The sequence below is a fragment of the Triplophysa dalaica genome, chromosome 12 (genome assembly GCF_015846415.1).
Source record: "Triplophysa dalaica isolate WHDGS20190420 chromosome 12, ASM1584641v1, whole genome shotgun sequence".
Lineage (NCBI taxonomy): Eukaryota > Metazoa > Chordata > Actinopteri > Cypriniformes > Nemacheilidae > Triplophysa > Triplophysa dalaica.
In genome coordinates this window covers 23,506,932-23,521,931 of record NC_079553.1, presented here as the reverse complement: position 1 = coordinate 23,521,931, position 15,000 = coordinate 23,506,932, and the positions used below count along the sequence as shown (strand labels likewise).

The 15,000-nt window shown below is 47.1% G+C and overlaps 1 protein-coding gene across 2 annotated transcripts in view; it reads left to right on the top strand.

The window, feature by feature from the left end:
• LOC130432513 (intermembrane lipid transfer protein VPS13B-like) overlaps window positions 1–15,000 on the top strand; it is a 111,186-nt gene that overhangs the window by 35,471 nt on the left and 60,715 nt on the right. Inside the window, exons 21-28 of one of the 2 annotated variants that reach the window (XM_056761900.1) lie at window positions 17–143; window positions 235–362; window positions 6,725–6,962; window positions 7,051–7,262; window positions 10,424–10,639; window positions 10,852–11,020; window positions 13,896–14,028; window positions 14,978–15,000. The exon at window positions 14,978–15,000 is cut by the window's right edge and continues 116 nt beyond it. In XM_056761900.1, the coding sequence (XP_056617878.1) occupies window positions 17–143; window positions 235–362; window positions 6,725–6,962; window positions 7,051–7,262; window positions 10,424–10,639; window positions 10,852–11,020; window positions 13,896–14,028; window positions 14,978–15,000 (1,246 nt within the window). Of the gene's footprint in view, window positions 1–16; window positions 144–234; window positions 363–6,724; window positions 6,963–7,050; window positions 7,263–10,423; window positions 10,640–10,851; window positions 11,021–13,895; window positions 14,029–14,584; window positions 14,643–14,977 lie in introns of both variants that reach the window. The other variant, XM_056761901.1, reaches the window with a different exon arrangement.

Genomic DNA, 15,000 nt, shown 5'->3' with positions numbered 1-15,000 from the left:
ATTGTAGGCTTTATAGGTTTCTATGGTGATGAAGAAGAGGAGAGAAGATGAAGCATCTGTTGGCAGCACTCCAATAACCAAACAACCAAGCAATCCAGCATCAGACTACACCAGCAGCCCTGTGAAAACTAAAACACACACAGGTACACACACACACACACACACACACACACAAATCAATAAGACTGAGTGAAATGTGTGACTGTCTGCATGTGTTTATATTTGTGTGTGTAGAGTCAAGGCCTCTGTCTGTACCTGTGAAGATCTTTCCATCATCTGAAGAGAAGCACTTGAGCTCAGATGAACACACGAAGAACCTGATAACACACACCTGGAACGCCGTCAAACATCTCACACTGCAGGTAACACACACACTTCACAAAGCAGGTAACACACACACAATTCACAAAGCAGGTAACACACACACACTTCACAAAGCAGGTAACACACACACACTTCACAAAGCAGGTAACACACACACACTTCACAAAGCAGGTAACACACACACACATTTCACAAAGCAGGTAACACACACACACTTCACAAAGCAGGTAACACACACACACATTTCACAAAGCAGGTAACACACACACACTTCACACAGCAGGTAACACACACACTCACCTCACACTGCAGGTACCACACACACTTCACAAAGCAGGTAACACACACACTTCACAAAGCAGGTAACACACACACACACACACACTTCACACTGCAGGTACCACACACACTTCACAAAGCAGGTAACACACACACACCTCAGACTGCAGGTAACACACACACTTCACAAAGCAGGTAACACACACACACACTTCACACTGCAGGTAACACACACACTTCACAAAGCAGGTAACACACACACCTCACACTGCAGGTAACACACACACTTCACAAAGCAGGTAACACACACACCTCACACTGCAGGTAACACACACACTTCACAAAGCAGGTAACACACTCACCTCACACTGCAGGTAACACACACACTTCACAAAGCAGGTAACACACACACACACTTCACACAGCAGGTAACACACTCACCTCACACTGCAGGTACCACACACACTTCACAAAGCAGGTAACACACACACACACACACTTCACACTGCAGGTACCACACACACTTCACAAAGCAGGTAACACACACACACACTTCACACTGCAGGTAACACACACACTTCACAAAGCAGGTAACACACACACCTCACACTGCAGGTAACACACACACTTCACAAAGCAGGTAACACACACACACACTTCACACTGCAGGTAACACACACACTTCACAAAGCAGGTAACACACACACCTCACACTGCAGGTAACACACACACTTCACAAAGCAGGTAACACACACACCTCACACTGCAGGTAACACACACACCTCACACTGCAGGTAACACACACACCTCACACTGCAGGTAACACACACACTTCACAAAGCAGGTAACACACACACCTCACACTGCAGGTAACACACACACCTCACACTGCAGGTAACACACACACCTCACACTGCAGGTAACACACACACTTCACAAACAGGTAACACACACACTTCACACAGCAGGTAACACACACACTCCCCAAACAGGTAACACACACACTTCACACTGCAGGTACCACACACACTTCACAAAGCAGGTAACACACACACACACACACTTCACAGCAGGTCCACAGCAGGTAACACACACACACACACACACTTCACACAGCAGGTAACACACACACTCCCCAAACAGGTAACACACACACTTCACACTGCAGGTAACACACTCACCTCACACTGCAGGTAACACACACACCTCACAAAGCAGGTAACACACACACACACTTCACACAGCAGGTAACACACACACTCCCCAAACAGGTAACACACACACTTCACAATGCAGGTAACACACACACTTCACAAAGCAGGTAACACACTCACCTCTCACTGCAGGTAACACACACACTTCACAAAGCAGGTAACACACACACACTTCACAAAGCAGGTAACACACACACTTCACAAAGCAGGTAACACACACACTTCACACAGCAGGTAACACACACACTTCACAAAGCAGGTAACACACACACTTCACAAAGCAGGTTACACACACACACTTCACAAAGCAGGTAACACACACACTTCACAAAGCAGGTAACACACACACTTCACACTGCAGGTAACACACACACTTCACAAAGCAGGTAACACACACACACTTCACAAAGCAGGTAACACACACACTTCACACTGCAGGTAACACACACACACTTCACAAAGCAGGTAACACACACACACTTCACAAAGCAGGTAACACACACACTTCACAAAGCAGGTAACACACACACACACTTCACACAGCAGGTAACACACACACTCCCCAAACAGGTAACACACACACTTCACACTGCAGGTAACACACACACTTCACAAAGCAGGTAACACACTCACCTCACACTGCAGGTAACATACCACACTTCACAAAGCAGGTAACACACACACACTTCACACTGCAGGTAACACACACACTTCACAAAGCAGGTAACACACTCACCTCACACTGCAGGTAACACACACACTTCACAAAGCAGGTAACACACACACTTCACACTGCAGGTAACACACACACTTCACAAAGCAGGTAACACACACACTTCACACTGCAGGGAACATCACACTCTGCAGGTAACACACACACACACACACACTGCAGGTAACACACACACACACACACACTGCAGATAAAACACACACACACTTCACACTGCAGATAAAACACACACACACTTCACAAAGCAGGTAACACACACACACACACACTTCACAAAGCAGGTAACACACACACCTCACACAGCAGGTAACACACACACTCCCCAAACAGGTAAAACACACACTTCACACTGCAGGTAACACACACACACTTCACAAAGCAGGTAACACACTCACCTCACACTGCAGGTAACACACACTTCACAAAGCAGGTAACACACATTTCACACACACACACACACACACTTCTCACAGCAGGTAACACACTCACCTCACACTGCAGGTACCACACACACTTCACAAAGCAGGTAACACACACACACACACACACACTTCTCACAGCAGGTAACACACACACCTCACACTGCTGGTAATACACACACTTCACAAAGCAGGTAACACACACACACACACACACACACACACTACACACAGCAGGTAACACACACACTTCACAAAGCAGGTAACACACACACACTTCACACAGCAGTAACACACACACTTCACAAAGCAGGTAACACACACGCACACACACACACACACACACACACACACACACACTTCACACAACAGGTAATACACACACTTCACAAAGCAGGTAACACACACACACACACACACACTTCACACAGCAGGTAACGCACACACAACTTCACACTGCAGGTAACACACACACACACACACACACTTCACACTGCAGGTAACACACACACTTCACAAAGCAGGTAACACACACCTCACACTGCAGGTAACACACACACTTCACACTGCAGATAAAACACACATACACACACTTCACACTGCAGGTAACACACACACTTCACAAAGCTGGTAACACACACACCTCACACTGCAGGTAACACACACACCTCACACTGCAGGTAACACACACACTTCACAAAGCAGGTAACACACACACCTCACACTGCAGGTAACACACACACTTCACAAAGCAGGTAACACACACACACACACTTCTCACAGCAGGTAACACACACACACCTCACACTGCAGGTAATACACACACTTCACAAAGCAGGTAACACACACACACACACACACTACACACAGCAGGTAACACACACACACTTCACACAGCAGTAACACACACACTTCACAAAACAGGTAACACACACACACACACACAAACACACACACACACACACTTCACACACACACACACGCACTTCACACAGCAGTAACACACACACTTCACAAAGCAGGTAACACACACACACACACACACACTTCACATAGCAGGTAACACACGCACACTTCACACTGCAGATAAAAAACACACACACACACACTTCACACTGCAGGTAACACACACACAACTTCACACTGCAGGTAACACACACACACACACACACTTCAAACTGCAGATAAAACACACACACTTCACACTGCAGGTAACACACACACACACTTTACACTGCAGATAAAACACACACACACTTCACACTGCAGGTAATACTCACACAACTTCACACTGCAGGTAACACACACACACACACACACACACACACTTCACACAGCAGGTAACACACACACTTCACAAAGCAAGTAACACACACACACACACACCTCACACTGCAGGTAACACACACACTTCACACTGCAGATAAAACACACTTACACACAATTCATACTGCAGGTAACACACACACACACTTCACACTGCAGGTAACACACACACTCACTTCACACAGAAGGTAACACACACACTTCACAAAGCTGGTAACACACACACCTCACACTGCAGGTAACACACACACCTCACACTGCAGGTAACACACACACTTCACAAAGCAGGTAACACACACACCTCACAAAGCAGGTAACACACACACCTCACACTGCAGGTAACACACACTCTGCAGGTAACACACACACACACACACACACTGCAGGTAACACACACACACACACACACTGCAGATAAAACACACACACACTTCACACTGCAGATAAAACACACACACACACTTCACAAAGCAGGTAACACACACACACACTTCACAAAGCAGGTAACACACACACCTCACACAGCAGGTAACACACACACTCCCCAAACAGGTAAAACACACACTTCACACTGCAGGTAACACACACACTTCACAAAGCAGGTAACAGACTCACCTCACACTGCAGGTAACACACACTTCACAAAGCAGGTAACACACACTTCACACACACACACACTTCTCACAGCAGGTAACACACTCACCTCACACTGCAGGTAACACACACACCTCACACTGCAGGTACCACACACACTTCACAAAGCAGGTAACACACACACACACACTTCACACAGCAGGTAACACACACACTTCACAAAGCAAGTAACACACACACACACACACCTCACACTGCAGGTAACACACACACTTCACACTGCAGATAAAACACACTTACACACAATTCATACTGCAGGTAACACACACACACACTTCACACTGCAGGTAACACACACACTCACTTCACACAGAAGGTAACACACACACCTCACACTGCAGGTACCACACACACATCACAAAGCAGGTAACACACACACCTCACACTGCAGGTAACACACACACTTCACAAAGCAGGTAACACACACACACACTTCACACAGCAGGTAACATACACACTCCCCAAACAGGTAACACACACACTTCACAATGCAGGTAACACACACACTTCACAAAGCAGGTAACACACTCACCTCTCACTGCAGGTAACACACATACTTCACAAAGCAGGTAACACACACACACACTTCACACAGCAGGTAACATACACACTCCCCAAACAGGTAACACACACACTTCACACTGCAGGTAACACACATACTTCACAAAGCAGGTAACACACACACTTCACACTGCAGGTAACACACACACTTCACAAAGCAGGTAACACACACACACACTTCACACAGCAGGTAACATACACACTCCCCAAACAGGTAACACACACACTTCACACTGCAGGTAACACACACACTTCACAAAGCAGGTAACACACTCACCTCTCACTGCAGGTAACACACATACTTCACAAAGCAGGTAACACACACACTTCACACTGCAGGTAACACACACACTTCACAAAGCAGGTAACACACACACACACTTCACACAGCAGGTAACACACTCACCTCTCACTGCAGGTAACACACATACTTCACAAAGCAGGTAACACACACACTTCACACTGCAGGTAACACACACACTGCAGGTAACACACACACACACACACTTCTTACTGCAGGTAACTAACACACCTCACACCGCAGGTAACACACACACACATCATAGTCACCAATCTCAAATCAGAGGTGTTGTTTCTCCCGTCCTATCACTTTTTCTTCTGTGAGGTCAAAGGTCAATTCTCTCTTCCTGTAGTTCTCTCTATGGGAGCAGATGACCAATCAGACACAGGCATGATGTGGTGTGTGGGTGTGACCATGGACAATGTGTTAGTTGTGTAATGGAGCAGATTGTTAAAACCACGGGTGTGTGTTTCATACCGTGTGGTGTTCACAGCTGCGTGTGCAGTTCTGCTGGGAGCCAATCACATGATCCTGTGAGCCCCACATAGTGAGCTCACTTCCTGTGATTTGTATCGTTTATCAGATCTGTTGCTGTGTGATGTATGAACTTCATGTCATATCTTCAAAGCCGTCAGAAGGAGTGAGTGGAGTGTGTCTTGTGATCATTCCTCCTGCAGCGTGTACAGATGACACATACGAGCACACTCAGACCTCAGAATGTGATGTTGCTTTTATACCAAAGCAAAGCTGTTGTCATCAGACATCATGAACAATGTGCTTTTCAGATCATTTCAATTCACAAATATAGTTTTTGTCATGCTTTACTTTATTTGTGAGGACAACACACACACACACACACATTGGTCTCGCTGAGACTGACACACAGATTGTTTGTTTGTGTATGTTTGTGCAGGTGGAGTTGCAGTCGTGTTGTGTGTTTGTGCCTTCGGACAGTCTGCCGTCTCCCAGCACTCTGGTGTGTGGTGATATTCCGGGGACGGTGCGCAGCTGGTATCACAGTCAGTCTCAGTGTATGCCCAGGACGCTGGTGTTGTGTCTGCCAGAGGTCAGCGTGACGAGCGCCGGACACAGACGCATGGAGCCGCTGCAGGACATCCCCTTCACTGTCCCCAGACCTGTGCTGGATGAGGGTACAGCATCACCTTCACTAAACTCTAGACGCACCACACACTGCTTCACATCACTGACCGCTCTCTCTCACTGTGTGTGTGTGGTCAGGTGACGCGTTCCCGTGGACGGTGTGTGTGAATCAGTTGAGTGTGTACTCTCTCCTGGGTCACCAGCGTTCTCTCAGTCTTCTAGAGCCCATGGGCTGCACGTCAACACTGGCGCTCACCAGCCCAAAACTGCAGCCGGACACTAAACACACTTTCATCATCTGTCTACATGTGGACCTGCAGCCTGTGCACCTGAAATGCTCCCATCCTCAGGTACACAAACTATACACATGACACACTGTCTGTCCTTCTGTATGTCTTTCTCACGGTCTGTCTAACTATCTCTCTGTCCGTCTGTCTCACTGTCCGTCTGTCTGTCCGTCTGTCTCACTGTTCGTCTGTCTGTCCGTCTGTCTCACTGTCCGTCTGTCTCACTGTCTGTCTGTCTGTCTGTCCTTCTATCTGTCTGTCTGTCATTCTATCTGTTTGTCTGTCTGTCCTTCTGTATGTCTTTCTCACGGTCTGTCTAACTATCTCACTGTCCGTCTGTCTATCCGTCTGTCTCACTGTCCGTCTGTCTGTCCGTCTGTCTCACTGTCCGTCTGTCTCACTGTCCGTCTGTCTGTCTCACTGTCCGTCTGTCTCACTGTCCGTCTGTCATTCTATCTGTTTGTCTGTCTGTCCTTCTGTATGTCTTTCTCACGGTCTGTCTGACTATCTCACTGTCCGTCTGTCTATCCGTCTGTCTCACTGTCCGTCTGTCTGTCCGTCTGTCTCACTGTCCGTCTGTCTCACTGTCCGTCTGTCTGTCCGTCTGTCTGTCTCACTGTCCGTCTGTCTCACTCTCTGTCTGTCTGTCATTCTATCTGTTTGTCTGTCTGTCCTTCTGTATGTCTTTCTCACGGTCTGTCTAACTATCTCACTGTCCGTCTGTCTTTCCGATCCGTCTCACTGTCTGTCTGTCTGTCTGTCCGTCTGTCTCACTGTTCGTCTGTCTGTCCGTCTGTCTCACTGTCCGTCTGTCTCACTCACTGTCCGTCTGTCTGTCCTTCTATCTGTCTGTCTGTCCTTCTATCTGTCTGTCTGTCTGTCCTTCTGTATGTCTGTCTGTCTCACGGTCTGTCTAACTATCTCACTGTCCGTCTGTCCGTCCTTCTCACTGTCTGTCTGTCCTTCTGTGTGTCTTTCTCACGGTCTGTCTAACTATCTCTCTGTCCGCCTGTCTCACTGTCAGTCTGTCTGTCCGTCTGTCTCACTGTTCGTCTGTCTGTCCGTCTGTCTCACTGTCCGTCTGTCTCACTGTCTGTCTGTCTGTCCTTCTATCTGTCTGTCTGTCATTCTATCTGTTTGTCTGTCTGTCCTTCTGTATGTCTTTCTCACGGTCTGTCTAACTATCTCACTGTCCGTCTGTCTATCCGTCTGTCTCACTGTCCGTCTGTCTGTCCGTCTGTCTCACTGTCCGTCTGTCTGTCCGTCTGTCTGTCTCACTGTCCGTCTGTCTCACTGTCCGTCTGCCTCACTGTCCGTCTGTCTCACTCTCTGTCTGTCTGTCTGTCTGTCATTCTATCTGTTTGTCTGTCTGTCCTTCTGTATGTCTTTCTCACGGTCTGTCTGACTATCTCACTGTCCGTCTGTCTATCCGTCTGTCTCACTGTCCGTCTGTCTGTCCGTCTGTCTCACTGTCCGTCTGTCTCACTGTCCGTCTGTCTGTCCGTCTGTCTGTCTCACTGTCCGTCTGTCTCACTCTCTGTCTGTCTGTCATTCTATCTGTTTGTCTGTCTGTCCTTCTGTATGTCTTTCTCATGGTCTGTCTAACTATCTCACTGTCCGTCTGTCTTTCCGATCCGTCTCACTGTCTGTCTGTCTGTCTGTCCGTCTGTCTCACTATTCGTCTGTCTGTCCGTCTGTCTCACTGTCCGTCTGTCTCACTCACTGTCCGTCTGTCTGTCCTTCTATCTGTCTGTCTGTCCTTCTATCTGTCTGTCTGTCTGTCCTTCTGTATGTCTGTCTGTCTCACGGTCTGTCTAACTATCTCACTGTCCGTCTGTCCGTCCTTCTCACTGTCTGTCTGTCCTTCTGTCTGTCTCACTGTCTGTCCAACAGTCTCACTGTCTGTATGTCCGTCTGTCTGACTGTCTGTCTGTCCACCCAACCAACCGTCTGTCTGTCTGTCTCACTGTCTGTCTTTCTCACTGTCTGTATGTCCGTCCATCTGTCTGTCTGTCTGTCTAACTCTCTCCATCTGTCTAACTCTCTCCATCTGTCTGTTTATCTTACTGTCTGTATGTCCGTCCATCTGTCTGTCTCTCCATCTGTCTAACTCTCTCCATCTGTCTAACTCTCTCCATCTGTCTGTTTATATTACTGTCTGTATGTCCGTCCATCTGTCTGTCTGTCTCAGTGTCCATCTGTCCGTCCGTCCGTCCGTCTGTCTGTCTGTCTGTCTGTCTGTCTGTCTCACTGTCCGTCTAACTATCTCACTGTCTGTATGTCCGTCCGTCGGACTGTCCATCTGTCCGTCTGTCTGTCTGTCTGTCTGTCTATCTGTCTGTCTGTATGTCTGTCTCAATGTCTGTCTAACTATATCACTGTCTGTCTGTCTGTCTTACTGTCTGTCTGAATGTCCGTCCGTCTAACTGTCCATCTGTCCGTCCATCTGTCTTTCTGTCCGTCCGTCTGTCTCACTGTCTGTCTGTTTGTCTTGCTGTCTGTCTGTCCGTCCGTCAGTCAGACCATCAGTCTGTCCGTCCGTCTGTCTGTCTGTCTAACTATCTCACTTTATGTCTGTCTTTATGTCCGTCCTTCTGACTGTCCATCCATCTGTCCGACCATCAGTCTGTCCGACCGTCCTTCCATCTGTCTGTCCGTCTCACTGTCTGTCTCACTGTCTGTCTAACTATCTCACTGTATGTCCGTCCGTCTAACTGTTCATCTGTCCGTCCTTTCGTCTGTTTGTCCATCTGTCTGTATGTCTGTCTGTCTGTCAGTCTGTCTCTCTCACTGTCTGTATGTATGTCTGTCTGTCTGTCAGTCTGTCTCTCTCACTGTCTGTATGTATGTCTGTCTGTCTGTCTGTCTCTCTCACTGTCTGTCTAACTATCTCACTGTCTGTCTGTCCATTTGTCTGTCTGTATTATTTGTATGTGTATTATGAGGTTGAGAAGGGCTGTTCAGAGGCATGTTGGTGATCAATTAATGTGTTAATAAAAGTAATAACTGTTAAACTCTCTCTCTATGTGTTTCTCTTCTGATGGTTTACAACGCTGTGTATGAAGAGTGTGTGTGTGTGTGTGTGATAATAGATATGAGTATGAAGGAATGCTGTGTGCAGAATAACACACACTCAGTGTGATCACTTAATTTAAAAATATTGCAGTAACAGCAGCGAGTATAAACCTAACCCATCATTATGCATGTGTGTGTCTCTCGGTCAGGTTCAGCTGCTGTATGGTTTATGGTGTAGATGGAGTCAGATTGCCAGTGTAGTCGATCAGATGCACAACAGAGGAACACAAAAACAATCATCAGGATTTCCAGACCCCACAGGACCACCCGCCGGACCTTCATCACCTGTCCACAGCAGTGCAGGCACCATCCCACCTGACACCAGCACCTACAGCCCATCAGCTGACCTGGGCTCACCTACAGAGGTCAAACAACACACACTCACCTTTTGAAGTGTCACATGACAGCATTTTGTGTGTCGAGTCATGCGTGTGTTAAAATAAAAATGCTGATGAGAGTCAACAAAGTGAGCAGCAGATAGAAACTTATGATGTTGTGTGTAGCAGTCTGTGACTGTATCAGAAATAGAGAGAGGGCTTTAGTGTGTGTGTGTGTGTGTGTGTGTGTGCGTGTGTAGGGTGAGTCGGTTCACACAGAGGATGCAGTTCAGTGTGAGTCCATGACTCTTGAACAGAAGACCTGCACCATCAGCAGCTCCAGTGGAAAACTCAGCGTTTGGATGCAGTGGATGTTGCCCAAACTCACATTCAAACTATTTTCTTCTGACCACACATCCAGAGACAACGGTAATCATCACACACACACACACACACACACACACGTAACGTGTTTCTTCTGATGCAGATGGAACAGATGCGGGGAGGTTTTAAATCATTCAGCTCACAAACACACAACACAGTGATGTTGTTTTTGATTGTGAAGTGTGGTGATCTATATTTACAGTAATGTAAGGTCAGAGGTCAGATGTTCAGCTCGTGTCACTCGTCTGTGATGTGCAGCTGTGAGAGAGTGGACGCTCTGTGGATATGTACAGAGGAAGTGTGTTTGATGTCAGGCCTCTGAGGAACCGCTCGGCCCTTCACACAGTGTGCTCTTCTTGTTTGTTGTTGTGTGCTGAGTGGACGTGTCACTCCCTCAAACAGGAAACAGGAAGCAGCTCTGAGCCTCAGGGCCGGGGGGGCACAGCTGCTGGGATGACAGAACAAGCAGAGATTGACAGAGAATGACACGTTTCTATGGTCGCTCGTACACACACAAACACACACACACACACAGACATGTCTCGGCTGAACTCTGACCTGCTGCTCATGAACTTTCATTAAGTCATTCTCCTGTGTGTGTGTGTGTGTGTTAGTGCTGCCATATTCTTCTGTGTGTGTGTGTGTGTGTGTGTGTTAGTGCTGCCATATTCTTCTGTGTGTGTGTGTGTGTGTGTGTGCTGTCATATTCTTCTGTGTGTGTGTGTGTGTGTTAGTGCTGCCATATTCTTCTGTGTGTGTGTGTGTGTGTGTGTGTGTTAGTGCTGCCATATTCTTCTGTGTGTGTGTGTGTGTGTGTGTGTGTGCTGTCATATTCTTCTGTGTGTGTGTGTGTGTGTGTTAGTGCTGCCATATTCTTCTGTGTGTGTGTGTGTGTGTGTGTGTGTGTGTGTGTGCTGTCATATTCTTCTGTGTGTGTGTGTGTGTGTGTGTGTGTGTTAGTGCTGCCATATTCTCCTGTGTGTGTGTGTGTGTGTGTGTGTGTTAGTGCTGCCATATTCTCCTGTGTGTGTGTGTGTGTGTGCTGTCATATTCTCCTGTGTGTGTGTGCTGTCATATTCTTCTGTGTGTGTGTGTGTGTGCTGTCATATTCTCCTGTGTGTGTGTGTGCTGTCATATTCTTCTGTGTGTGTGTGTGTGTGTGTGTGCTATCATATTCTCCTGTGTGTGTGTGTGTGTGTGCTGTCATATTCTCCTGTGTGTGTGTGTGTGCTGTCATATTCTTCTGTGTGTGTGTGTGTGCTGTCATATTCTTCTGTGTGTGTGTGTGTGTGTGTGTGCTGTCATATTCTCCTGTGTGTGTGTGTGCTGTCATATTCTTCTGTGTGTGTGTGTGTGCTGTCATATTCTCCTGTGTGTGTGTGTGCTGCCATATTCTTCTGTGTGTGTGTGTGTGTGTGTGTGTGCTGTCATAGTCTCCTGTGTGTGTGTGTGTGTGTGTGTGTGTGCTGTCATATTCTCCTGTGTGTGTGTGTGCTGCCATATTCTTCTGTGTGTGTGTGTGTGCTGTCATAGTCTCCTGTGTGTGTGTGTGTGTGTGTGTGTGTGCTGTCATATTCTCCTGTGTGTGTGTGTGCTGCCATATTCTTCTGTGTGTGTGTGTGTGCTGTCATATTCTTCTGTGTGTGTGTGTGTGTGTGTGTGCTGTCATATTCTCCTCTGTGTGTGTGTGTGTGTGTGTGTGTGTGTGTGTGTGTGTGCTGTCATATTCTCCTCTGTGTGTGTGTGTGTGTGTGTGTGTGTGTGTGCTGTCATATTCTCCTCTGTGTGTGTGTGTGTGTGTGTGTGTGTGCTGTCATATTCTCCTGTGTGTGTGTGTGTGCTGCCATATTCTCCTGTGTGTGTGTGTGTGTGTGTGCTGCCATATTCTCCTGTGTGTGTGTGTGTGCTGTCATATTCTCCTGTGTGTGTGTGTGTGCTGTCATATTCTCCTGTGTGTGTGTGTGTGTGTGTGTTGCCATATTCTCCTGTGTGTGTGTGCTGCCATATTCTTCTGTGTGTGTGTGTGTGCTGTCATATTCTCCTGTGTGTGTGTGTGTGCTGTCATATTCTCCTGTGTGTGTGTGTGTGTGTGTTGCCATATTCTCCTGTGTGTGTGTGTGCTGTCATATTCTTCTGTGTGTGTGTGTGTGCTGTCATATTCTCCTGTGTGTGTGTGTGTGTGTGTGTGTGCTGTCATATTCTTCTGTGTGTGTGTGTGTGTGTGTGTGTGTGTGTGCTGTCATATTCTCCTCTGTGTGTGTGTGTGTGTGTGTGTGTGTGTGTGTGCTGTCATATTCTCCTGTGTGTGTGTGTGCTGCCATATTCTCCTGTGTGTGTGTGTGTGTGTGTGCTGCCATATTCTCCTGTGTGTGTGTGCTGCCATATTCTTCTGTGTGTGTGTGTGTGTGTGCTGTCATATTCTCCTGTGTGTGTGTGTGTGTGTTGCCATATTCTCCTGTGTGTGTGTGCTGTCATATTCTTCTGTGTGTGTGTGTGTGCTGTCATATTCTCCTGTGTGTGTGTGTGTGTGTGTGTGTGTGTGCTGTCATATTCTTCTGTGTGTGTGTGTGTGCTGTCATATTCTCCTGTGTGTGTGTGTGTGTGTGTGTGTGTGTGTGCTGTCATATTCTTCTGTGTGTGTGTGTGTGTGTGTGTGTGTGTGTGTGTGTGTGTGTGTGTGTGTGTGTGTGTGTGTGTGTGTGTGTGTGTGTGTGTGTGTGTGTGTGTGTGTGTGTGTGTGTGTGTGTGTGTGTGTGTGTGTGTGTGAGTGTGTGTGTGTGTGTGTGTGTGTGTGTGTGTGTGTGTGTGAGTGAGTGTGTGTGTGTGTGTGAGTGTGTGTGTGTGTGTGTGTGAGTGAGTGAGTGAGTGAGTGAGTGTGTGTGCTGTCTAATTCTCATGTGTGTTTGTGTGTTTTTGTCAGATGTCTGTGTGGTGGCGGAGATGGAGGACATAAGCGCTTCAGTGGACATTCAGGATGTTTACACTAAGGTGAAGTGTAAAGTGGGCAGTTTCCACATCGATCACTACAGAAGCAGGAGAGACAGTGACAGCAGGTGTGTTGTGTGTTTATTGTGTTTGATGTGGTAAGTTTGGGGGCAGAGAGAAGTTGATCTCAATGACAACACAAGCTGAGTGTGTGTGTCTGTTATTGTATGTGTGTGTGTTTGTGAGTGTGTATGTATGTGCGTGCGTGTGTGTGTGTGTGTGTGTCTGTTATTGTGGGTGTGTGTGCGTGTGTGTCTGTTATTGTTTGTGTGTGCATGTGTGTGTGTCTGTAATTGTGTGTGTGTGTGTGTGTGTGTGTGTGTGTGTGTGTGTGTTTGTGAGTGTGTATGTGCGTGCGTGTGTGTGTATGTGTCTGTTATTGTGGGTGTGTGTGTGCATGTGTGTTGGTGTGTGTGTTTCTGTTATTGTGTGTGTGTTTCTGTTATTGTGTGTGTGTGTGTGTGTGTTTCTGTTATTGTGTGTGTGTGTTTCTGTTATTGCGTGTGTTTGTGTTTCTGTTATTGTGTGTGTGTGTGTGTTTCTGTTATTGTGTGTGTGTGTGTTTCTGTTATTGCGTGTGTTTGTGTTTCTGTTATTGTGTGTGTGTGTGTGTGTGTGTTGTAGGTCTGCTGAACATCGGCTGTGTGATGGAATGATTCTGCAGTGCAGAGAGACAGCTGTGGTGAGAAGCTCCGTGACTCTGTCTTCATCTCGACAGCAGAACACTCGTCTCCTAACACAACATGTTAAAGGGCTCGTGTGAAATGAAACAATTCTGATATTAAACCTTCTAAACATACTAAACTCAGACAGAAGAACACTCATGTTCATGAAATGAGCCCTTTCATATGTGTGTGTGTGTGTGTGTGTGTGTGTGTGAGAGAGTTTGGTCTGTGGTGATTTCTATTATCTCTGCTCCCAGAATCCTTTTCACCAACTTCTAATCAAGCAGCAAACCAATCAGAACACTGAAGGCATCTCTTTTCTCCTCTGTGTGTGTGTGTGTGTGTGTGGCAGTGCTGAAGAGAGAGCGTGGCGGG